Source organism: Mus caroli, unplaced genomic scaffold (genome assembly GCF_978045245.1).
Source record: "Mus caroli unplaced genomic scaffold, Mus_caroli_1 scaffold_14, whole genome shotgun sequence".
NCBI lineage: Eukaryota > Metazoa > Chordata > Mammalia > Rodentia > Muridae > Mus > Mus caroli.
In genome coordinates, this window is record NW_028227269.1 from 80304082 (window position 1) to 80326433 (window position 22352).

Consider the following 22352-nt stretch of genomic DNA (forward strand, 5'->3'; position numbering starts at 1 on the left):
AGGCCTACCTTCTCCACTGCTCCAGAAAATGGGTATCTGCTTTTGGTGATTACACATACATTTCCCACACGTAGGAAATACATCTATCAGACTCATACACTGACGACTCCGCCCACTTATGCAGTTCACAGTTACCCCGACCGCTCAAGTGTCTCATTTCTCTTTCCCCACGTCGCCACTCAACAATGGTCAAACGTATTGATGCAAGGCTCCACCGGGAATCCATGACCACCCCTACCAAAGCCTCAGCCAGGGGCTGTGGCTGTTCTTCACAGCCCAGCCCAGCTCTCTATACGTACTGTTGCTGGACTTAAGGTCTCGGTGGATGATGGGTACGATCGCCTCATCATGTAGATAGTTCATCCCTCTGGCGATCTGCACGGCCCAGTTCACCAGGATGTCCGGGGGAATCCTCTTCCCAGACAATACTCTGTTCAGAGGCCCTCCACGAGCAAACTCCATGACCAAGCAGAGGTTGGGTTCCTTCAGGCACACCCCTCTGAGTGCAATGATGTTCGGGTGCTTCAGCATGGCAAAGAGCTTGGCCTCTTGGCGAACGTTCTCTATGGTCTGGCTGATGTCCTCATCAGGGTCGTGACGAGCTGCCTTTACGGCCACCTCATCGCCCACCCAGAAAGCTCGGTAAACTTTCCCAAAGCCCCCAATGCCGATGATCTCCTCCAGGGTTAGCTCCGCAAAATCAATCTCTAACACTGAAAGAAGAAAACAGAGCGTCAGCAATCTACTTGGGACACCATAAAACTGAGCATGCTTCCCCCGGATGGGCAGACAAGCCAAGGTAGGTAAACGGGACCTCCCTGGCTCCCCACTACTAAAGTAAACTCCACAGAAGTAGAGACTGTGGTTAACTTCATGTGCATTATTCTTAGTGATTAGCAAACAGCAGACACTCCATGGGTCTATAAAGTAGAGCCTATTTGGATTATCCTGGAATCTTGTACCAGGGCTACCCCACTTGAATTCTAGGGAATACTAGGACAACCATTTTTGAAAATTGCTTAGGTTCATTTGTTCTTGGGGGTAAAGAAACAACAACCCAAGGGGAAGCACACACCGCAGCTACAGGCCGGTGTGCAAACAGCGTCCACAGAAACATGATCAGTGGCTAAGGAAGGGTACTAACGCCCTCAGCAGGATGGGGGGCGGAGGGGTGATAAGTGGAAAACGGACATGTGAGAAGGGCCCTAGAGAAGAATAGAGGGGAATCTTATCTGACAATGAAAGGGATGGGGTGAAGGACAATCTAGGCAGAAAGAAAGGTGTGAGAAGTGGCATGGACGTCAGGGCACATGACACCTGAAGGCCATCAGGAAGCCCACAGTCGCTGGACTGCATGCACGGGATAAGAGATGAGACCTGTGACCAGGTGGTAATAACTTGTGAGCAATTCTGAAGGGCTTAAAGTTACCCTATAAGCGACAGAGGCCATTTATGTACCCTTTAGAAGGGGAGTTGTGTAGTTTAGAAAGGAACAAAGTTCAGACCAGTGATTCCCAACCTTGTCAATGCTATGACCCTTTAATGCAGACTAACCCCCAATCATAAAATTATTTTCACTGCTACTTCATAACTGTAATTTTGCTATTGTTATGAATTGCAATGCAACTAGCTGATATGCAGCATATCTGATATGTGACTCCCGTGAAAGGCCATTCAACCCCCCAAAGGGATCAAGACTCATAGGTTAAGAATTGCTGGTCTGAAGCAAAGAGCTACTAAGGGACAGAGATGCAGCTCAGTCACTAAAGCCTAGCATGCATGAAGCTCAGGGTTTAATCCACAGCACTTCATAAAACAGTATGGTGGTACACGCCGATAATCTTACACTAAGGAGACGGAGACAGGAGAATCGTAAGTTCAAGGTCAACCTAAGTTCCAAAGCAAGTTTGAAGACAGCCTGGTCTAAATGGAGACCCCCGTCTCAAAAGAAAGAACCACTAAGGAGGCCCTTACAGTGATCCAAGCCTGCACCGCCTCAGATGTACCTAACATGAAAAGAACTTAGTCAACATGAAAGGCTCCCAGAACTTGGTTCTACCAGGGTCCGGTTCCCGAGAAGTAGAGGAAAGGAGCCTTGTGGGGAACATCTCACTCCAGTGTACCTCAGTGCCTCAGGTGCCCTGACAGTCACCTCAGCCTTCACTCTGCTGCTGAGAGCAAGAAACTGAGCCTGGGGTATCTGGTATACCCTCAGCAGCATTTGCAAAAACCACTCACAGAGAGACGACAGTGGCTACAAGTGATTCTAGCTCTCAGGCTAGACAGGATGTTAAGAGCACAGTGCTGATTCATGTGTCTCTCCTAAAACCCTGCTCTCTGTTCCCCTTTGACTGATTAGATTTAAAGCCAATTTCATAGAGAAACTTCTCCTAACCTCAAGACCAAATGAGGGCAAGCTCCCATCAAACACCTTAGCAGCTAACTCCAAGACTCACAGAGGTTATCTATCACTCATTCACTGCCTATCACCTGTGACACCATGACAACCACAGAATGGAGATTCTGTCTGCCGCCACCACTGTGCTCGAGGTGCCTAATATTTAGTGGGTGACCAGCAAAAGGAATATACCTCAGTAAGGAATAATCAAATTTAGATCTGTTTAAAAGGAGTGGGTAGGCCTTCTGGAAGAGAGAGTAACACACTATCAGGAAAAGGAAGGAAGGAAGGAAGGAAGGAAGGAAGGAAGGAAGGAAGGAAGAAAGACAGGCAGGCAAGCAAACCTAAGAAAACAGAGATGTATTTCTAGATTTTGGCAAGAACAAACTGGATGGCTGTTCTTCCTTCTGGGCCAGCCCCATCACACCCTGCTCTTCATTTAGCTCCTGATGGGGGTCACATTTTTGTTCTTTTTTTTTTTTTTTTTTTTGTTTTTTCGAGACAGGGTTTCTCTGTGTAGCCCTGGCTGTCCTGGCACTCACTTTGTAGACCAGGCTGGCCTCGAACTCAGAAATCCGCCTGCCTCTGCCTCCCCACATTTTTGTTCTTGCTTGACTACAGCACTTCCAATCTTCTCCAGGACTGGTCCTTGTTTGTATTTCACAACGGGACTGTCAATCTGTACCAAAGAAACGCTCAGGAAAATTCAGGTGAACTGTCTTCATGTACACAAGAAGCAGAGTCCATCTTGACTCCCAAAGTCCCATAAGGCTATGTAAACCCTGGAGGATGCAGTGCAGCTCAAAGGGCAGCAGGAAAGGCACACGCTTAGCATTTGCAAAGTCCTGGCTCTAGTCCCTGATATCATGAAATAAAGATGGCCTGGGGGGGGGGGGTTATTGTCTCTTGGAGGGGGAGGATCCTCCTAAAAAGCAAAGGCATGGGAGATGCTGTAGGACAGCAATCAGCACCCATCCCAATAGCACCCACCCTTCTAGCACCTCACCTTTTAGTACCAGAGAGGCTTGAAAGCTAAGAAACCACAAATCCCAGGATCCCTTGTGGCAAAAGGAAACACAGATTTGCAAAATAGAGATGGAAAACATTTTCTGGCTGCCTCTCCTGGCAAGTTGGCTGTCTGCAGTGGCATGGCACTGTCCAGTCACCAGCTCTGTAGCTGTGCAGCCTATTCTCCAGCCTGCAGACAAAACAGGATGTTCCTGAAGCTGCCATCTTCAACAGCGGCTCCAAAAGCTGGGCCTCGTCTGTGAGAACAATGCCAACTTCTTGGTGGCTCAGCTCTGCATTGCCCAGAACGCTCTTCATAAGAGCCTCTTCTCCAAGCCAACAAGTCTGTAAGCACCCAATTTCCTGTGCTGAATCCATTTCTTACTTAAAATAGCTTCAATGTTTCTGAGTCCTAAAAATGAATCCTGACTAATTACTAACTTTTGCCTGATGTCATCCACATGAATGAGAAAACATGCCCACAGTAAAGAGAAATTAGAAACCCCTTTGAAAAATACAGGTCTACTTGGTCTTTGGAGGCAAGGAATGTTCTTTTTACTGTTTTCTACCAGCCCTTACACAGATGAAAAGCTCCGAGCCTCTTCAATGAACTGTTTTGGTCACCCTATTTCTTCGACGAAGTCTTTGAACTATTTGACTATAATATTTCTTATACTCACTCTCTGTTTCTCAACTCTGAAGCATAGTGGTCAACACACAGTAAGGTTCCAATGTTTACCTAACTGCCTGAGGTTATAGAAGGCTCTGCAAGGACTCTGGTCTCGGTGCTGAAAAGGACAGCTCCTTCAGCAGCAGCTGTCCAGAGACAAAGGCTTGGACTCTGCAAGGACTTGGAGCAGAAGGGAAAGTGGTGACTTTCTCAGTGTAGAAGCTATGATCTCAGCTTTTTCCTGCTAAGTTAAGAAACATAACGAAGCCGGCCGACGAAACAGCTTTACCATAGACAGAACAACCTGGAAGGGGGAGCAACAACTTTCTTTTTCTCTCCCTGCTAAGAAGTCCTTTGGATGGGCTTGCAGGGACTAGACCTTCAGCCGCAAAGCAGAAAGCATGCAGCTCTCCTGTCCTTCTCTGCTCCAAACAAGACCTGGTTTTAAGCAAGAATCAGGTCAACTTGCATGCAGCACATTTTCTGAAAATGTTTCTGTGGTAGGCTATTTCCAGGAATATCATGTTGGAGTGAAGACGTTATTTCTTGCAGACTGTATGCTTGGGGCAGAGAGTTATATGCCAGGGCCATCCTGAGGGCTTGGGGACACGGGGATGATTTACTTTATTCATTTCCAAGTGTTATATAAAGACCCAGGCGTGTGATACTCAGCTGTAAGCCCAGCACTCAGGAGCTAGATGCAGGAGCATTACAAGTTCAACGGCAGCTTGGGATGCACTGAGTTCCTGTTTCAAAAAGTAAAGTAGATTAATAAAATACCTAGGCTAGGGAGATGGTTCAGTGGGTAAGAGAGCTTGCTGTGCATGCCTGAGGACCTGATTTTAGAGCCCCAGCACCCACAGGAAAAGTCTGACATGGCCAAAAGACCTGCAACCTCAGTGCTAGGGTAGGGGACAGAGATGGGAGGATCACTGGGATCTGAAAATCTCCAGACTCAGTGCGAGACCTTCACAAGGTGATAGCGCAGAGATCATTAGAGGACACCCAGCATCCTCCATGCACGCATGCATCTGTACAGACAATGGACACACACACACACACCATGCATATATATGTGAGTAAGTACAACACATATACACATACCATTCATCTATATATGGATATTACAAACACATGTACACACACACCATTCATATATATGAAAAAGCACAAACACATGTACATATACCATTCATATATATGAATATGAACAAACATATGTACACATACCATATATAATATATATATATAAATAAAAGCATAATATATGAACATACCATCCATATATATATATGAATATGTACAAACACATGGACACACACACCATTCACATATATATGAATATGTACAAACACATGTACACACACCATTCATATATATATGTATATATATATATGCACAAACACATGTACACACAAACACACAAGCCTTAGGCATATCTAAAAATACATCTTTACACTTGTAGGGAATTCAGGAAAAACAAATGTAAATTAAGTGACCTTAATTATGTGTTGCAAATAGACTAACACTAGAGTTGATGAAACATGTTAAGAGTTATGTATCGGGCCGGGCGTGGTGGCGCACGCCTTTAATCCCAGCACTCGGGATGTAGAGGCAGGCGGATTTCTGAGTTCGAGGCCAGCCTGGTCTACAGAGTGAGTTCCAGGACAGCCAGGGCTATACAGAGAAACCCTGTCTCGAAAAACCAAAAAAAAAAAAAAAAAAAAAAAAAAAGAGTTATGTATCTCCATGGGTGACTAATTAGGAGTTTATATTTTTCACCTTGTATTTCAAAGGTAAAACCGAGTTTGAGAGATGAGAGGGCACCCAGGTTATATAGATTTGTCATCCATGGACAGCCAATCCCTGGTACCTACGGTGGGGGTTAAAAGTAGAATGTAAAATAGCTTAGGTATCATGAGAATATTTTTTTCTTTGACCAAAGATTAATTTCCCCTTCTATTCTGAATAAAGCTTGAAGCAAAAGTTTCACGTGAAAACAATACTATAAAACCAAGCCTGACTCTCTCTGCTTGACTAGACTTAGATATTCCATTCACAGTTCTGAACCTACCACAGGCTGTAAGCCCCAGAGGGGAAGTTCAAAAGGGCAGCTCTGGGGACGTGTTCCTGTCATCAGGCTTTTCTACTCCTAATCCCGGGGGACAAGCTTGTCAATCATCTTTGTTTTCTGAGTCACACAAACTCAACTGGTGGGAAGAGCAAGCAGGTGAGACACTCCTGCCTTCTCAAAGCACAGCTGCAATGCTATGGTTCCTTGACTAGCCTCACTCCTAGCCTCCCTTTACTCCTTCCATCCTTGATACTTAGTAGCTACCACTCAGCAACTACTGAGGAAAGAGCTTTGGACTGGAGTGGAGCTTTGTGAGCTCTCAAGCAGGCCAGTCACAAGTAAGCTGAAGTTAGAATACTCACCAGAGCTTTCCACGCCAAGCTCCTCAAGTGAATTCCTTCCAGAAGCACAGGATACTCCCATCTGGGATCCAGATTCAGGAATCCACTCTATCCACGGCACTGACATATAACAGCTAAGTCCTGGCCACATTACAGGGATTCATCTCTGAATGAAGCACACTGTTGACATGTCTGGCGCTCAGTGGAAAGGTTCTTTTAACCTAAGTCATGTTGGCTCCTGACTGCTATGACAGCCAGGAGCACAAGACACTGAGGAAACCACACAGGCTGTTCATGAACGTCATGTAACTTGTACATTCTCATGTTAGCTGTCCCTAAAACAGCATCACTGAACTCCACCCACTCTCAGCTGGAGGATGCTGTGGCCAGGTAATGGTACACGTCTTTAATCCCAGCGCTCGGAAGGCAGAGAGGCAGGTACATCTCTGAGTTTGAGGCCAGCCTGGTCTACAGAGTGAGTTCCAGGACAGCCAGTGCTAGGCGGAGATAACCCTTTCTCAGAAAACCAAAACTAAACAAACCAACACACTGTGTTTCCTAATATGTCAGATTATTCATGTCTTTCAACATATGGTCAAGCTCATCTCCAGCACTAATTCCAAACACCATGCCGGGCCCCTTCCTTGGTCTCTGTCTTACTAGCATTGCCAAAAATCTGTAGCACTCAAAAGCAATCTAAAGCGACTTGCCTGCCATTTGTGGGCATTATAAACATCAAAATGTATAAACAAGAAACTGAATGAAAGGGGATATAGCTAAGGAAAACTAAAGGCCTGAATCGCTTGCCAGTCAAAAGGCTAAAGGGAAAAGAAGAAAGCAAGAAGCTGTCTTTCTATCTCAAAATCATCTTAAAGTAATGTAATTGTTCATTAAAATAATTGTTCATGTAAAAATAAGTAACAGATAACTATCATAGATGAAAATTTAAAACTAAACACTCAAAGTTAGCCCTTTGTAATGGCTTCTTTTTTTTTTTTTAACCAAGTACATAAGACAAGGAACAAACCGCTACCATATATGTAAGAATGCCTTCTAACTGGAATTATGGAAATTCTTAAACGCTATAAACTGCACTTAGAGAGACTGCCATCTTCTAAACCAATCAAGAATATACAAGTGATTAAGAAATTACAACGGCAATTTAACTCGAAAGAAAGAAAGAAAGCTAGGAAGGAAGGAAGGAAAGAAGGGTGGGTGGGTTTTGTTAGGAGCATGGAACCGTTCCTGGGAAATTGATGAAAACCAGGACACAGGGAGAAAGGCCCTGGGAGGGAACCCTGGTCCTGGCCCCTGAGATTTGGCCAATGCCAAATATAGGCAAGGATCTAGGGTGGAAAAAAAAAAGTGTGTTGTGTGAACAGTATGGCTGTAAGGGACAAGGACTTAGCCACTGTACCTGCTGATCCTGAACTCCCACGAGGGACAGACATACTTTCTCCCTCTAATTACTTCTCCACTCATAACTTTGCCCCCTCCCCTTGCACACACCTTTCCTAACATATTATTCGGCAAGATTCCTCAGGGTACAACTTTGAGATACAGTACGAGAACCCAAGAAATCAACACGAGATTTCAAAGGCACCTGACTCTTGAGTTCACACACGCTTCCGGGACTTGTGAACCTGCCCAGGCAGGCGGGAGACACCTCCACTTCTCTCTAGACAAATACCTTTAAGAGGCGGAGACAAGCGACAGAAAAGGTCCGCCGGGTCCTTGATTAGGGAACTAAGGTTCCTGGTGACAGTAACCACCTGCTCTCCAAAACCCTTCCAGATCTGGAGGGGCACAGGGGGCGGGGGGCAGGGGGGAAGGGGTTAGGATGTAAGGAGACTCCTGCTAGGATTTCAAGAGTTGCTACTTGAGCGAGTCAGATGAAGGTGAAGAAGCCCAGTGTTGCAGGCAGGGCCTGCGAGTCTGGAGCTTCTGGGTAGCACCAGCTAAAGCCCCTGCAGCCAAAGTGCCCACCCATGCCCGGGCCAGTCGCTCCACACTCGGGACTGCTCTTCGCCCACCCTTAGGCCTCAGCCTCCCGTCCCCACCGGGCACCGGTGCCCGCCTTCTTACGCTGAATGGGCGGGTAGCAGCTGGGGTCCTCGGCGCCCGGCTGGCAGCGGCTGGAGAAGGCGCTGCGCGGGGTCACGTAGTTGCTGGGGAAGATGCCCACCCGCTGGTTCAACTGTCCGGTCCACCAGCCCTCATCGCCGGACACCTGCGAGTCCTTGGACAGCACCTCTACCACATCGCCCAGCCGCAGGGTCAGCTCGTCCTCGCCCGCCGCCTCGTACTCGAACACAGCCGTCCAGTAGGGCAGCGCGGCGTGAGATCCCAGCTCGGCCGCCGCCTCCTCCTCGTCCTCCTCCTCTTCGGCCCCAGCGCCCGTGGCATCGTCCCCCGGCGGGGCGGCAGTGGCGCTCGCCAGGCAGCCGAGAAGCGATCTGGAGGACTCCATGGAGCGGCTGGTCCATAGGGTGCGGGGCGGCCGCCCGCGGGTGCCGCCGCCGCCTATTGTTCATGCGGCTCGGCAGCGCTGGGGGCTCCGCGCCCCCGACGGCCGCCGCAGGTAGGGCCCGAGCAGGCTGGGCGCGCGAGAGTCGAGGACGCCCGGTGCGCACCGCGAGCGCGCACCGCGGACAGGGGCGCGGCGCAGTCCCCGCCGCCTGGCGCCCCCGCGGGCGGCCTCGCCCCTCGGCGGCTCCCACCTGCTCGTGCCGCCCGTGCCCGCCGCCCGCTGGCCGCTCCCTCCCCTCCCCGCCCCGTGCGCCCCGCCTCCCGCACGCCCGGGACCACCTGACGCGAGCCTGGCTCCGCCCCAGCCCTGCGGACCCGGGGGCGGGGCCTCCAGGATGGGCCCGCCTCCACAGCCAACCCATCCTCCCATTGGCCCGCCGCGGCTGTCCGTCTCCTGAGGGTGGCTGAGACCTCATTGGGTGGCTCCCGAAGGTGAGACCCAGCGTGCGTTCGGACTGTCCGAGCGGGCTGCGGAGCCCTCTGTCTTTTGTCTGCGCTGTTTGGTTCTACAGGCTGCGCCAATTCCCGTTCAGACGGATCTGCTGTTCCCCTATTTGGCCCCGGGGACCAGCTTACGTCCACTGTCGCCGCTACGCACACACTCACACCCCGGAACCTTTTGGCTAGCGATGGAAGAACTCTTTTGATTGCTCTGCTGGCCTTAATGAAGACTGTGTTCATCTTTGTAAGAAGAGGTTCCTGGCCATTGTTATTAGAATTCCGAAAGGGGAGGTCTCCTAGTGGGGCTTCTGCAGGCTCGGGAAGTCATGCGGAACCAGCTAGTTTGCGCTTGCCTTGTGAAACTGGCTATATCTAGGACCCTGTTGACTGGATACACAGTTTCCAAGGACTAAAGGAGTAAAGGCGGGTGCTGCCTGCCATTCTTGGGCAAGGGCTGACCTATGCTATGCCCTTTTGTTACCTGCCGTTCCCACACCCAAGGACCTTAACCTCTTTTACATGTTTTTAATCCTGTGATAGCAATGGCTTCCATATTTCAAAACAGCCATGGTAACTACCAAACTGTATTTCCAAGACCGGCATAGATGTGATTTGTTTAACAAGAATCAGTACTTCATTGTTTATTTGTTCGTTTGTGGTTTTGAAGCAAGATCTTACTGGGTAGGCCAGACTGGCCTCTCATTATCTCGCTGCCTCAACTACCCAAGTCTTGGGATTACAGGCATGTGCCAATGTGCCCAACCAGACCATTTTTGTTTCATTTTAATTTGAAGTTTAATAGTAGGCAAACTGGAGCAATTTGAAAAAATAGCGAGGCAGCTACATGACCTCGGGCAGGTGCCATCTGTTTATCCTTGAAGTGAAGACTGTGGAGGGAAAGGCCTCCTGTGTTTTAGGTTGGACATCCAGTGATTTGCAAGGGGCTGTGACTACACTGTAAAGGGAGACACTGTGCACATTTAAGGTCTTGGGAAAAAGGGATGAGATGGTACTGTTCAAGGAGCATACAGATGGTCCTGGGGACGGAGATCCGGAAGTAAATCCCCTAACGCAGTCAAGTTTATAGGAGGGTCTAACATGTTCAATTCCTGGGAGGGTCAGTAAACTGGGAAAGACGTGTGTGAGTCTGGATAGATAGACTCTCTGTTAGAAGCCACTCTGCCTACAAGAGGATGGGAAAGGGAAAATAGTGTTTAAACAAATATTTTATTTAATAAAATTTTCATGTGTGTGAGAAAGGAGTCTTACAAAGTAGATAACACACACACAAACACACACACACACCCTGGAGGGGCTGTAGAGATAGATGGCTTGGTGGTTGAGAGCATTGACTGCTCCAGAGGACCCAGGTTCTGTTCCCATCCCCCACTATGGCACCTCCTGTAACTTCAGGGGAAATGACATACTTGGCTGGTCTCTATGGGCACTAGGAATGCACATGGCGTGCACACAGGCAAAACACTCAAGCACAGAGAATGGTTTTACAAAGACTGGAAAGGAGGATATTAACTGGGGCTTCAAGTCGTACAATTATTGATGGATTGCAGCTTTTTGAATTGTCATTTTTCTCCTCTACTCACGCGTGGCCATTTCCACACACCTCTTCTCCCTGGAGGAGCAGATGAGAACAGTCCTAGCTCCCTAAGAGTAAAAGGAGAAAAAAAAAAAAAACCTGAACGCCCTGCTCAATTTAAATATTTAATGCTCCAGCAAGTGCCTAGAGCCTCATGAAGAGTCATTCACCAAACATTCCAAAAAGTCACTCTCTAAGTATTTGTTGAATGGATAAGTGCTAAGAATTCAAACTAGGGAAGATCCTTCAGACCACAGTTGCCCCAGCAGGGCTTCATGGTAAAGAAGCAGAAACAGAACCGGTCCCAGAGAGGTCGGGGGGGTGGGGGGGGAGCAGAAAAGAGACAAGGAACAGAGAGGTGTGAAATCGTGGGACTGTGAGCCCGTGTTGCTGGCATAGAGGATAAGAAAGAATGTTGGAAACCTACTGAGGCTGGATTGCAGAAGGCTTGGTAGCTATTTGAGTCACATTAATAATTATTTAATTGATCATTTGAAATGATTTAATGACAAAGGTGTTTGCCATAAGGGCAGCAACCGGTCTGACTTGTTCCTTACAGCTTTCCTGGCATCTCAGAATGCCTGGCACATAGCTAGTCACCTCTCTGGACAGTCACACCTGACGGCTGGCTTGGCTATAAGCCTAGGAAGTCTGGGTTTTGTTTAGCAGACCAAGGTTATCACAGGGCCAGGGAAATGGTTCACTGGGTAGGAGTGCCTGCTCCACAAACATGAGGACCCGAGTTCAAATCCCTAGCACCTGTGTAAAAAGCTAGGCATGGCTGTGAGTGCCTGTAACCCCAGCATTGTAGAGCAGACAGGCAAATGCTGAGACCTCGCTGTCTGGCCATCCTTGCTGAATCATTAGGAGGCTATGAGCAGGGCTTTGGGGTAAAATAACTGAGAGTTTGCCACCCTTGGGTTCCTCAGCTGGGAGTTGAGGAATGTTAGCCAGAAAAGCAACATTTTCTCTTTCCACCACACTGGAAAGAAGAGCATCAAGCAGGAAAAGACAGGTGCCCATCAGTGATAGTCGGCACTAAACTTAGATCAGATCCTGACTGTATCCCGAAAAACAATCTAACTCTGTACGAGACAAGATTTTATTACTTGTTGTTAATTATACATTAATTATATATGTTCACTAAGTAATTATATTTTGTTCCATTAAATACTTATATGTTTCATTATGACACTTTCATACTTGTATATATTTTTATCATCAATCTCCATTACCCTCTCTTGTTCCCTCCCCATTCCTAACTAGTCTCCCTTCTATATTCATCTTTGTGTGTGTGTGTGTGTGTGTGTGTATGCATGTGTGTGTATGTATGCATGTGTGCATGTGTGTGGTGTGGGTGTATGTGGTATGGGTGTGTGATGTGTGGTGTGTGTGTTTATGTGTGGTATGTGTGTGTGTGTGTGTATGCATGTGTGTGTATGTATGCATGTGTGCATGTGTGTGGTGTGGGTGTATGTGGTATGGGTGTATGATGTGTGGTGTGTGTGTTTATGTGTGGTATGTGTGTTTGTGTGTGTGTGTGTGTGTGTGACCTATTCAGTCTCCTTAGAGTTGCTTACAGGAACATGAGGACTATTTACAGAAGTCCAAGCACCTTTCCCCTGGCTACCTCACTGAAGAAAACGGCAAGGCAAGTTTTTGGTGCTGTTTCCTCATTTGTATGGTAGCAGAGCATGCCTTCTATGGGTGTTATAGAGTTAAACAAGACAAGCCTCTCAAAGCATGCTGTTTAGAGTCAGTGAGCGAGCGTATTTCTTTTTCTCAGATTCCACCCTTTAGCAGCACCTTAGAATGTAGTAGGTCTTGACTGGAAACTAACCTAGGGTTACTCTCAAAAAATGAGAATTAAACTAGAGTTGAAAAATAAGGGAGGCAGGAATAATGAAAGAGATAAAGAAGAGGGGGAAGGTTAGAGGAAGGCCAATAAGGGAACAAGGGATTGCATTCGAATTCTAATTGATGCTTATTGGCAAGTTAAATCCCTGTATCCTAGATCCCTCCTATGAAAATCAAGAATAATACGATTTCTTGGGCCTCCTAGACTAAGGGACAGGATGTATGGTTTATACTTAGTGCAGAGTCCAGCACCTAATTATCACCATTGATCCTAAAATTCAGTTTACTAAGTGACTGTCACCTTCCCCCTAGTTCTTTTTGGGGACATCTTACTTTAATTGGCAAATACCCATTGTACATAGTGATGGGCTTCATGAGCTTCGGCTTCTGTTTTCAAGGATACCATGTACCTTTGACCGTACCTGTCACCCCACCCTCTCTTTACTCTTCCCTCCCCTCTTGTCTTCCCCAATTGTCCTTCTGCCTTCAAGTCCTTTGTGTGTGTGTGTGTGTGTGTGTGTGTGTGTGTGCACGAGCACACACACACAGTCACACGTGGAAGTCAGAGGATAATTTTATGAAGTCCGTTCTCTTCGTACACCTTCATGCAGGTTCCAGGAATCGAACTCGGGTCATGAATTTGCATGGCTGATGCCTTTGCCTACTGAGCCGTCTCACCAGCCCCGAAAATGACCTGGTTCTGTGTATGGTTAAATTGGACTCTGCTGTGTGCATATCCCACACTTTGTTTATCCATCCCCCTTTTGGACATGACGGCTGATTGGTAATCGGCTGTGACGAATAATGCTACAACAGACAGGATGTACAAGCTGCCTGCATTAGCAGCTCTGCTCTCCATTCTGTGAGAAGCTTCCATGGTGATTACCATAGGGGGCTGGGCCAATTTACATTCCCACCAGCACTGTGTGCTGGGAGAACGTTTTTTTGTTTGTTTTGTTGGTTGGTTGGTTGGTTGGTTTTTTGAGATCGGGTTCCTCTGTGCAGTCCTGGCTGTCCTGGAACTCACTCTGTAGACCAGGCTGCCTCTGCCTCCCAAGTGCTGGGATTAAAGGCGTGCACCACCACGCCTGGCTGGGAGAATGTTTTTGAATGAGCACCTTGATGCTTAAATCCCTCAAGCAGACTTTGACCATCCATTACACAGCCTGGGACATATCCCTCACTCCCACTGTGCCCTCACCTGAGGGAAGAAGTTCCTAGCTCTGAATTCAGAAATGACTTGTCCCGAGTGTGACTTAAAGCACATGTTTTGAGAGAGTGTACGGCAGGATGATGCAGGCCCCGGGCTCAGACTCTTGGCTGAACAGGAATGAGTCCTGTGAGGCACCTCCCCCACTTTTGTTCACTGGCAGGTGTATAAAATAGGATTTCTGTATTAGCGGCTCTCAACCTTCCTAATGCTGCAACCTTAATAGTTCCTCATGCTGTGCTGACCCCCAACCATAAAATTAATTGTTTTTGTTGCTACTTTTTAACTGCAATTTTGCTACCATTGTGAATCATAATGTAAGTATCTGTGTTTTCCTATGGTCTTAGGTGACTCCTGTGAAAGGGCTGACCCCCTAAAGGGTTGAGAACAGCTGCTGTAGACAAAGCAGGGGTCTCGGGACAGTGTTCAGAGATCTCATGGAGGTTGATAGTGTGTTCTGTTTTGTCTGCTGAGAATTAATGCTGTTTGAGTCTCTAACTAGTAACAAATCTCCCTTCTTTTCTTCTCCTTTCTCTTCCCCAAAAACCTTTGTTTAGAAAAGGGTAAGATTGGCTCAGTGGTTAAAAGCACTGACTGCTCTTCCAGAGGTCCCGAGTTCAATTCCCAGGAACCATATGCTGGTTCACAACTATCTGTACTGGGATCTGATGCCCTCTTCTGTTGTGTCTGAAGACAGCAACAGTGTAGGGGCATACATAAAATAAATAAATCTTTAAAGGAAAAAAAGAAAAGAAAGGGAACTGATTACAAGAGTGGCCTCACTTGCCGCTTCTCCAGAGAACCCCTTCTTAACAACGATCAGAGCCTTTATCAGGGAGTGGTCATCAAACCGAATGCATGCTCTGTCCAGATTCATGACGGAGCCAGCCCCTGGGCTAGCTCTCTATGAAATGAAATGCTTGGTTTGGCAGAACTTCATGTAGGCCCTTCAGTTAAATAGATCCAACCCAATGGAGGGAGGATCCAGTGAAGAAGACACCCCATAATTAATCAGAATGAAGATGTAATGCCTGGAGAAATAATCACAAAATTGAAAAAAAAATAATGATAGTGAACTGCAGCTGCCTTCTGATTGTGAATGACATCTAGAGAAGGGGGTTGGAAGCGACCGTTTTCCTCAGCCTGCCTTATTTAGTGGTTTCTACGTTGAAACATGCAGCTTTTCTAAGTATCTCATTCCATGTGGACTCAGTTCCATTCATGAAACAGCATGGAGAGTCAGGGAGAAGCTGGTCAGAGCATGTACAGTTTCTGTCACAAAAGAGCGGGCAATCTACTATAAAGCTGGGTGAATATTACTTAATAACAATACATTGTATACTTGAAATGGCTGACTGTGTTATGTTCCCACCAGTGGCAAGTGTGTGTGTGGCAGAATACACATGTGCTAATCCGATTTACCCTGTCCTCAAATTCTACAAAGCGCAGCGTATGTTGCTCATCCTAAGTATAGAAGTTTTTGTCAATTGAATTTTTAAAAGAGATGGAGGCTGACGAGGGCACTCAGAGGTTAAGACCACCTGCTAATCTACTGTTAAAGAAAACCAGAACCAGAAGGCTCATAGGCTCGCGACTGCCTGTAACGCTGGCTCTTACGCCCTCTTCTGGACATGGCAGGCACTGCACTCTTGTATATATCATATCCCTAACATAATCTTAAACACTAATAAAATTTAAAGATGTTGGGCATAGTGGCACACGCCTTTAACCTCTTCACTCACAGGGCAGAGGCAGCTGGATCTCTGAGTTTAAGGCCAGCCTGGTCTATATAGAAGTTCTAGGACAGGAAGGGTTGAGCATAGAAACCCAAATAAATAAATGTTTGCTTGCCTGCCTTCCTTCCTTTCTTCCTTCCTTCCCTCTTTGAAAAGAGAGACTATCACCAAAAGGAATAATATATTATTAATTATTATAAACCACTTAAAAGACATGGCAATGTGCACAATATGATCACTAAAGATTAGTGAAGAAATACTGTGTAAGACCACGTGTGTAGTACCAAAACCTTAGATTTCTGAATTAACTTTTTAAATTTTATAAATTTTCCATATAGCTAAAATAACCCTGTAACACTTGTATAAGTAGAATAAAGCGCCACAAAATCACTTTTAGTGTTGTGTGTATATACTGAAAGAAAGCATTGTCAGCTCGAGAAGAGGTGGATGGAGAAAGAAAAACAGCCCAGTTAAGAATGGCACTGATAATATTAAATCAGCAATAAGTAACATTATGGCAGTAATATAAAATCGTGGGCAAAAGCCACTACTGACTGCAGGCTCACTGGGTGTCATGCATTTCTTCACAGTCTTTTTATTTGTTTGTTTGTTTGTTTGTTTTTTTAACCGATCAGTCTCACAGGAGAACAAATGGCCCTGGAACGTTTCTTTTAAGATTTTATTCATTTATTACATGAGTAATATGTATGTGAGTAGCCTGTAGCTGTCTTCAGACACACCAGAAGAGGGCATCAGATCCCATTACAGATGGTTGTGAGCCACCATGTGGTTGCTGGGATTCGAACTCGGGACCTCTGAAAGAGCACTCAGTGCTCTTAACCACTGAGCCATCTCTCCAGTCCAGCCCTGGAATCTTAATGATCCGCCCTTTACCTAAACCTGATGCCTCATAGAGGGAACAAACGCTCTTGGTTGTGTGCAGAGATGTGTGGACTGATTTAACATGATGCATCATTGATCACTTGATACTGACAGACCTTCCTTGGAGTTTTCAGCTTTTCCTACCTTGATTCTAAATCATGATGTTTTGTGGGCTGTAGGGCAAGTTTTAGTTTGGCTATGAGATTTAGGGTTGCAACATTAAAGTTTTTTTTTTACTTGCTATTTAACAGACCAATACAATCTGATGAATCAGCAAGTCTCACACTTGTCTCTGTACACATTTTAGGGTGGCCACAGCTGTTTCATAACGGACCTGGCACAGCATGACCATGATAGCCACAGCAGTGGACAACAGCGCCGCCGTGTGGCGTTACAGGATATGGCAGCTCTCTGGGGTTTTTGTTTTCTGGTTTTACAATTTGAAGTTCTACCAATAACCTTGGCAGTCGCTAGGTGGCACCCTTTCAGCTTGTTAGAAATCAAGTTCTAGACAGGCAATAAACACTGTCGGAGCTTGAACCAAAACTTCACCTTTATGGCAACTGCTCCCAGATTTTCAGCTTAACTCGGGTATGCCTGGAGGGATCATTAGAGCTTCTTCTGAGGCCTGGACTTGCCCAGTTCTTGAAAACAGAGATTTAGGCCTTGTCTCCTGAACTGCCGATTTGAAGCCTGTCATGGAATCAGCCGAGTCTTCCCAGTTTTTTTCTATTTATTATATGTGTGTGTGCTGGCACCCATGTGTGGAGGTCAGGGGACATCCTGCCGGAGTCAGCTCTCTCCACTGTGTGGGTTCCAGGGACCCAGTACAAGTCCTCTGGCTTGGTGGCAACTGCCTGTCATGCTGGGTCCAGGTCTCTCATTTTTTTTATGGTACTCATTCATTCACTTACCAGATATTTATACACATGAATACAGTGGATACAAAAGCACTTGTTTTTAACAATAGCGAATAAAAGGGTCACATACGTGCGCGCACACACACACACATACACCACAAACAAATCATAAAACTCATCAGAGGAGACATACAATGTTCCAAAGGGAGACATACAAGTGTTCGAGAGAGTATTTGAAAAGCAGCAAAAATGTGGGGATGGAAAACTTAACATATTACCTTTCAGGGGGGCCATAGAAGTCCTTTTGGCAAAGCAACCTTAATACAGACCCCAGAGAACTGAGCATGTCAGATCGGTAGTTGATTATGTAGGTCTGGAGTTCAGGCAAGGACTGATGAATCATAACACTGCAGTCAGGAAAGACACTGGCTACCATGGGCACAATACTGATTAGAACATTTTCTGACTCCATTGATAAAACACTTTGCATGTTAGTGTGTGCTTTTCCATCCATCTCCCCAATGAAGTGATTTTAAATGTCTCTGCCTCTCTTGGCAGAAAGACTTAAAACACATCTTAGTTACTTTTCTATTGCTCTGATAAGACACCAGGACCAAGGCCACTTCTAAAAGAAAGCATTTATGCGTGGCTCACAGTTTCAGAGGGTCAGAGTCCATGACCATCGTGGCAAGGGGTATGGCTGCTGGCAGGCACGGCACTGGAGCAGTCGCTGAGAGTTTACATCCATAGCATGTGGCAGAGAGAGAGAGAGAGAGAACGCTATATCTGGGAATGGTCTGGGCTTTTAAGCCTCAAAGCATCAACCGCAGTGACACACCTGCTCCAAAAGGGCACACATCCTAGTCCTTCCCAAACAGTTTCACCAACTGAAGACCAAGTATTCACATATATGAGTCTACGGGGACCATTCTTATTTAAACTACCCTGACGTGACTCTCCTAACACTGGCTGGCCTCTCAGGATGTTTTCTGTCACCTGGACATCTGGATAGAGCCTGTGGCTTATGTTTCACTAAGGGTGGAGAGGTACAGACCTGAAGACCTGTTCCTTCTGCCTTTGCATTTTGTTGATGTCCAGGTCAGGCACCATAGCTTCCGCTTGGGTAAACTCCTCTCTCTTAGTGTATTGCCCAGGGTAGCACAGTGAACCCCAGCTTACTGAGGACCAGGCAGCAGTTACCTACCCTCAGTTAGTCTGAAAAGACAAAACCACTCTCCTCTCAGCCCCCACTAGTCTAATAACAACCAGCATTCTAGTAGAGTCTTCAGTTCAGAAAACCCCCTCATAAATAGGTGCTAATCAGAAGCTTGGGCTCTGGGACCCAGTTGCTGGAACTGACCTGCTTTTTCTAGGTCTTGCTTATATGCTTTAGAAGCACACATGCGGCCATGGGGTACCCACCCTGACTCATGCTTTTCCCACGTAGAATGTGCAGTAGTTTTAATCCCACCCCCACTCCCTTCCACCGAGTCAGATGTTAAGACTTACCCCGGGGCTGGTGAGATGGCTCAGTGGGTAAGAGCACCCGACTGCTCTTCTGAAGGTCCAGAGTTCAAATCCCAGCAACCACATGGTGGCTCACAACCATCCGTAACGAGATATGGCACCCTCTTCTGGAGTGTCTGAAGACAGCTACAGTGTACTTACATATAATAAATAAATAAATCTTTAAAAAAAAAAAAAAAGACTTACCCCTCTGAGTGACATGCTAGTTGGCATTTGGAGATGAAGGGTAGGTTAGTTCGCTCAGACATCAATGGGCCACCAAGGGAGAGGCTTTGCTGTAAAGACCAGCCCTCTCTGACACATTTACTGTCTTCCCTGTGTGATGCCCTGAACTACTTGGGACGCTGCACAGTCTCCACAAGTCAGAACGTCACAGATGTGGCTCACTTAACCATGAGTTGCTCAGTCTTCAGAAGCTCGAGCTGACTCAGCCTTCATTCTTTATAAATTACTCAGCTTATAGTGTTTGGTTACAGCAGCAAAAACAAGCTTACAAGTGAGCACACTTTGAGAGTGCTCATTCTGTCTTAAGCCAAGCTTTATCAAATGTCACCTATTTTATCTGCTATTACCTACTGCCTTTGTCTTGGTGGAAAAAAAAAATTGCTGGAGTTGGTGAGGAATGATAAAAAATTCACCCTCTGGAGGGCACCCAGTCTGTGTGTCAGGCCGGTACCAAACATGTCGCATACTTTTCTGATCACCAAAACTCTATGTAGGAAGTACTTTTATTAACTCCAATTGAAAGTGGGACACAGAGTGTGATGGTTTGTATATGATTGGCCCAGGGAGTGGCGCTATTTGGAGGTGTGGCCTTGTTGGAGTGGGTGTTGATGTGTTAAAATAGCTGCAAATGTCTGTACACAGCACACTGGGCCCAAACAGTTTCACATGTGAGAGGTTTATTGGGAGGAGTGGGGGTGGAGGAAAGTGGTGGCAGAAAAGAAAGAGAAGGGGGAAAGAGAGGGGGAAGGGTGTTCCCCTTATTTTTATGGAAAATGATGTAACACAGGTAAAGGTAGTAGGTGAGCCAAGTGGGTTCTGGGACTATGGTGCCTGTTGTCTTGGCAACAGGTCTGCAGGTTATGCTGTTGCCTATGTGATGTTATAGGTTTGGGAGGTCCTGATGCCAACAGGTGTGGCCTTGTTGGAGTGGGTGTGTCACTATAGGCGTGGGCTTTTTAATACCCTCGTTCTAGCTGCCTGGAAGAGAGTCTTGTCCTAGCAGCATTCAGATGAAGTTGTAGAACTCTCAGCTGTGCCTGCACCATGCCTGCCTGGATACTGCCATACTTCCTACCATGATGATAATGGACTGAACCTCTGAACCTGTAAGCCAGCCCCAATTAAATGTTGTCCTTATAAGACTTGCCTTGGTCATGGCATCTGTTCATAGCAGTAAAACCCTGACTAAGACACAGAGCACTTCAGTAAAAGGAGTGGTATGGACAGGATCAGAACGGGAACTCAGCAACCTCTGCCCCGTCCTAGGGTTTCGACAAAAGCAGCTTGACCTGCCATAGCTGAGCTCTGTGAAAATCACCGTGTGCTCCAGAGACCCCTTTCAGAACGTCATACAAATGGGAGGGACTGGATTGCTCTGCAGCCTTTTAACCCAAACCCAGCCAGCCTAGAAGCCAACTGTGGTGTCACACCTTCCAACCAGCCTTAATCCCAGAATCCACCCTTCCCTGCCCCCCAAACCTACAGGATAGCACACCCCGGATCCAGGCCTCCCCTCCCACCTTAGGGTCTTCAGCAACTAAATTCTGCCAGTGTGGGGACAAGCTGGGCCACCTGTCAGATCTGACCCACCTCATGCTCCTGACTAATGATCGTGCCTGCCCCTAACACCCTGTACCCACTCTTAGGAGGCAGACCAGAGTGTGTGTTTTATTGCCTTCAGGTTTCGAGGCCCAAATCTTCCAAGCCCCAGGACGGAACAAGAAAAATGTCACTTAAAGGGGATAGTTTACTGCCCCACGAGGCTGGAGGTAGGAGGGAGAATGGAAACCACAGAGCCAGCTGGCTAAGCTTACGTTCAGCGCCCTTCCCTCTTCCTCCTCTCTCCCTCCCTCCCCTAGAACAGCAGCACACAGCCTGAGCAAACACACACACACACACACACACAGAGCCACAGTTCTTGCTTCTGTTGCCCAAGCCCCTTGGCCTAAGGAACTCTGGGATGAGAAAGCTCACTTTGGCCGGGCGTGGTGGCGCACGCCTTTAATCCCAGCACTCGGGAGGCAGAGGCAGGCGGATTTCTGAGTTCGAGGCCAGCCTGGTCTACAAAGTGAGTTCCAGGACAGCCAGGGCTACACAGAGAAACCCTGTCTCGAAAAACCAAAAAAAAAAAAAAAAAAAAGAGAAAGCTCACTTTGCAAGCTTAGGGTGTCTTTTGTGTGGGTCTCAGATACATCTAGGTAACTGTTCTAACCTTCACTGGGGTCACTGGTTGTAAATATATGTTCTTGTCCCTATTAATAACCCACATTGCTCACGCTTGTCTCCTGTCACTCCAACTAATTCCACAGTGGCTCTGCTCCCATCCCTCCCCCTCCCCCCAGCTCTTTCCACATTGAGTGGGGAGCTGCAGTAGCTCCTAGGCCCCAGCTGGGTCTGGGTTTGCTGTCCTGTTCTGCTAAGGCTTCCTCTCTCAATGTTCCTGGGGCTGTGACAGCAGACAGTTGGCTGACTGGGGACAGGGGCCACCAAGGGAGAGGAGGTGAGAGACAACGTAGAAGATAATATAGAAACAATTATTCTGATGAGCCCTCAACATTACCCACCCTGGCTCATTCTACTGTTCTGAAAACACCAGTCCTGTTTCTCGGAGCTCTGGGAGAATCTATAGTCTGTGTGGGGGTAGAATTACTCCACACAAGGGGCCCACCACCTGTCTAGGCAGGGGATCTTTGTAGTTGTGAAGACTTGGCCTCACTCTCACCTCTCCTCCATCTGCTGTGTCTTCCCTGCCTCTGTTCCTCACTTTCTGCAGTAAGATACCTAAAGGGGTTTGAAAGTTCAGGGGTAAATTCATTCTAACCCAAGTAAGATCTGAGGAGGGGACTCAGCATCAAAGGGCAAGCAACGAGAAAACTCTCAGTGGAGGGCAGAGCATGTCAGACGATGCCACCCTGATTTGTATCCCCATAGCAGAGAAAGCATCTCTTTCCTTCAGGTGGCTCCCGGTAGCAAGGGAAGCCGCACTCTGTGGAGGCTGGC

The 22352-nt window shown here is 47.0% G+C and overlaps 1 protein-coding gene across 3 annotated transcripts in view; it reads right to left on the reverse strand.

Annotated features, from left to right (window-relative positions):
- The window catches only part of Map3k9 (mitogen-activated protein kinase kinase kinase 9), a 70904-nt gene extending 61660 nt beyond the window's left edge, over positions 1-9244 (reverse strand). For 2 of the 3 annotated variants that reach the window (XM_021179173.2, XM_021179172.3), the window contains exons 1-2: positions 8577-9244; positions 300-713 (exon numbers count right to left, since the gene is read on the reverse strand). In XM_021179173.2, the coding sequence (XP_021034832.1) occupies positions 300-713; positions 8577-8961 (799 nt within the window). In that variant the 5' untranslated portion in view covers positions 8962-9244. The remainder of the gene's footprint in view (positions 1-299; positions 714-8576) is intronic. The other variant, XM_085830522.1, reaches the window with a different exon arrangement.
- Between the last annotated feature and the right edge of the window lie 13108 nt (positions 9245-22352).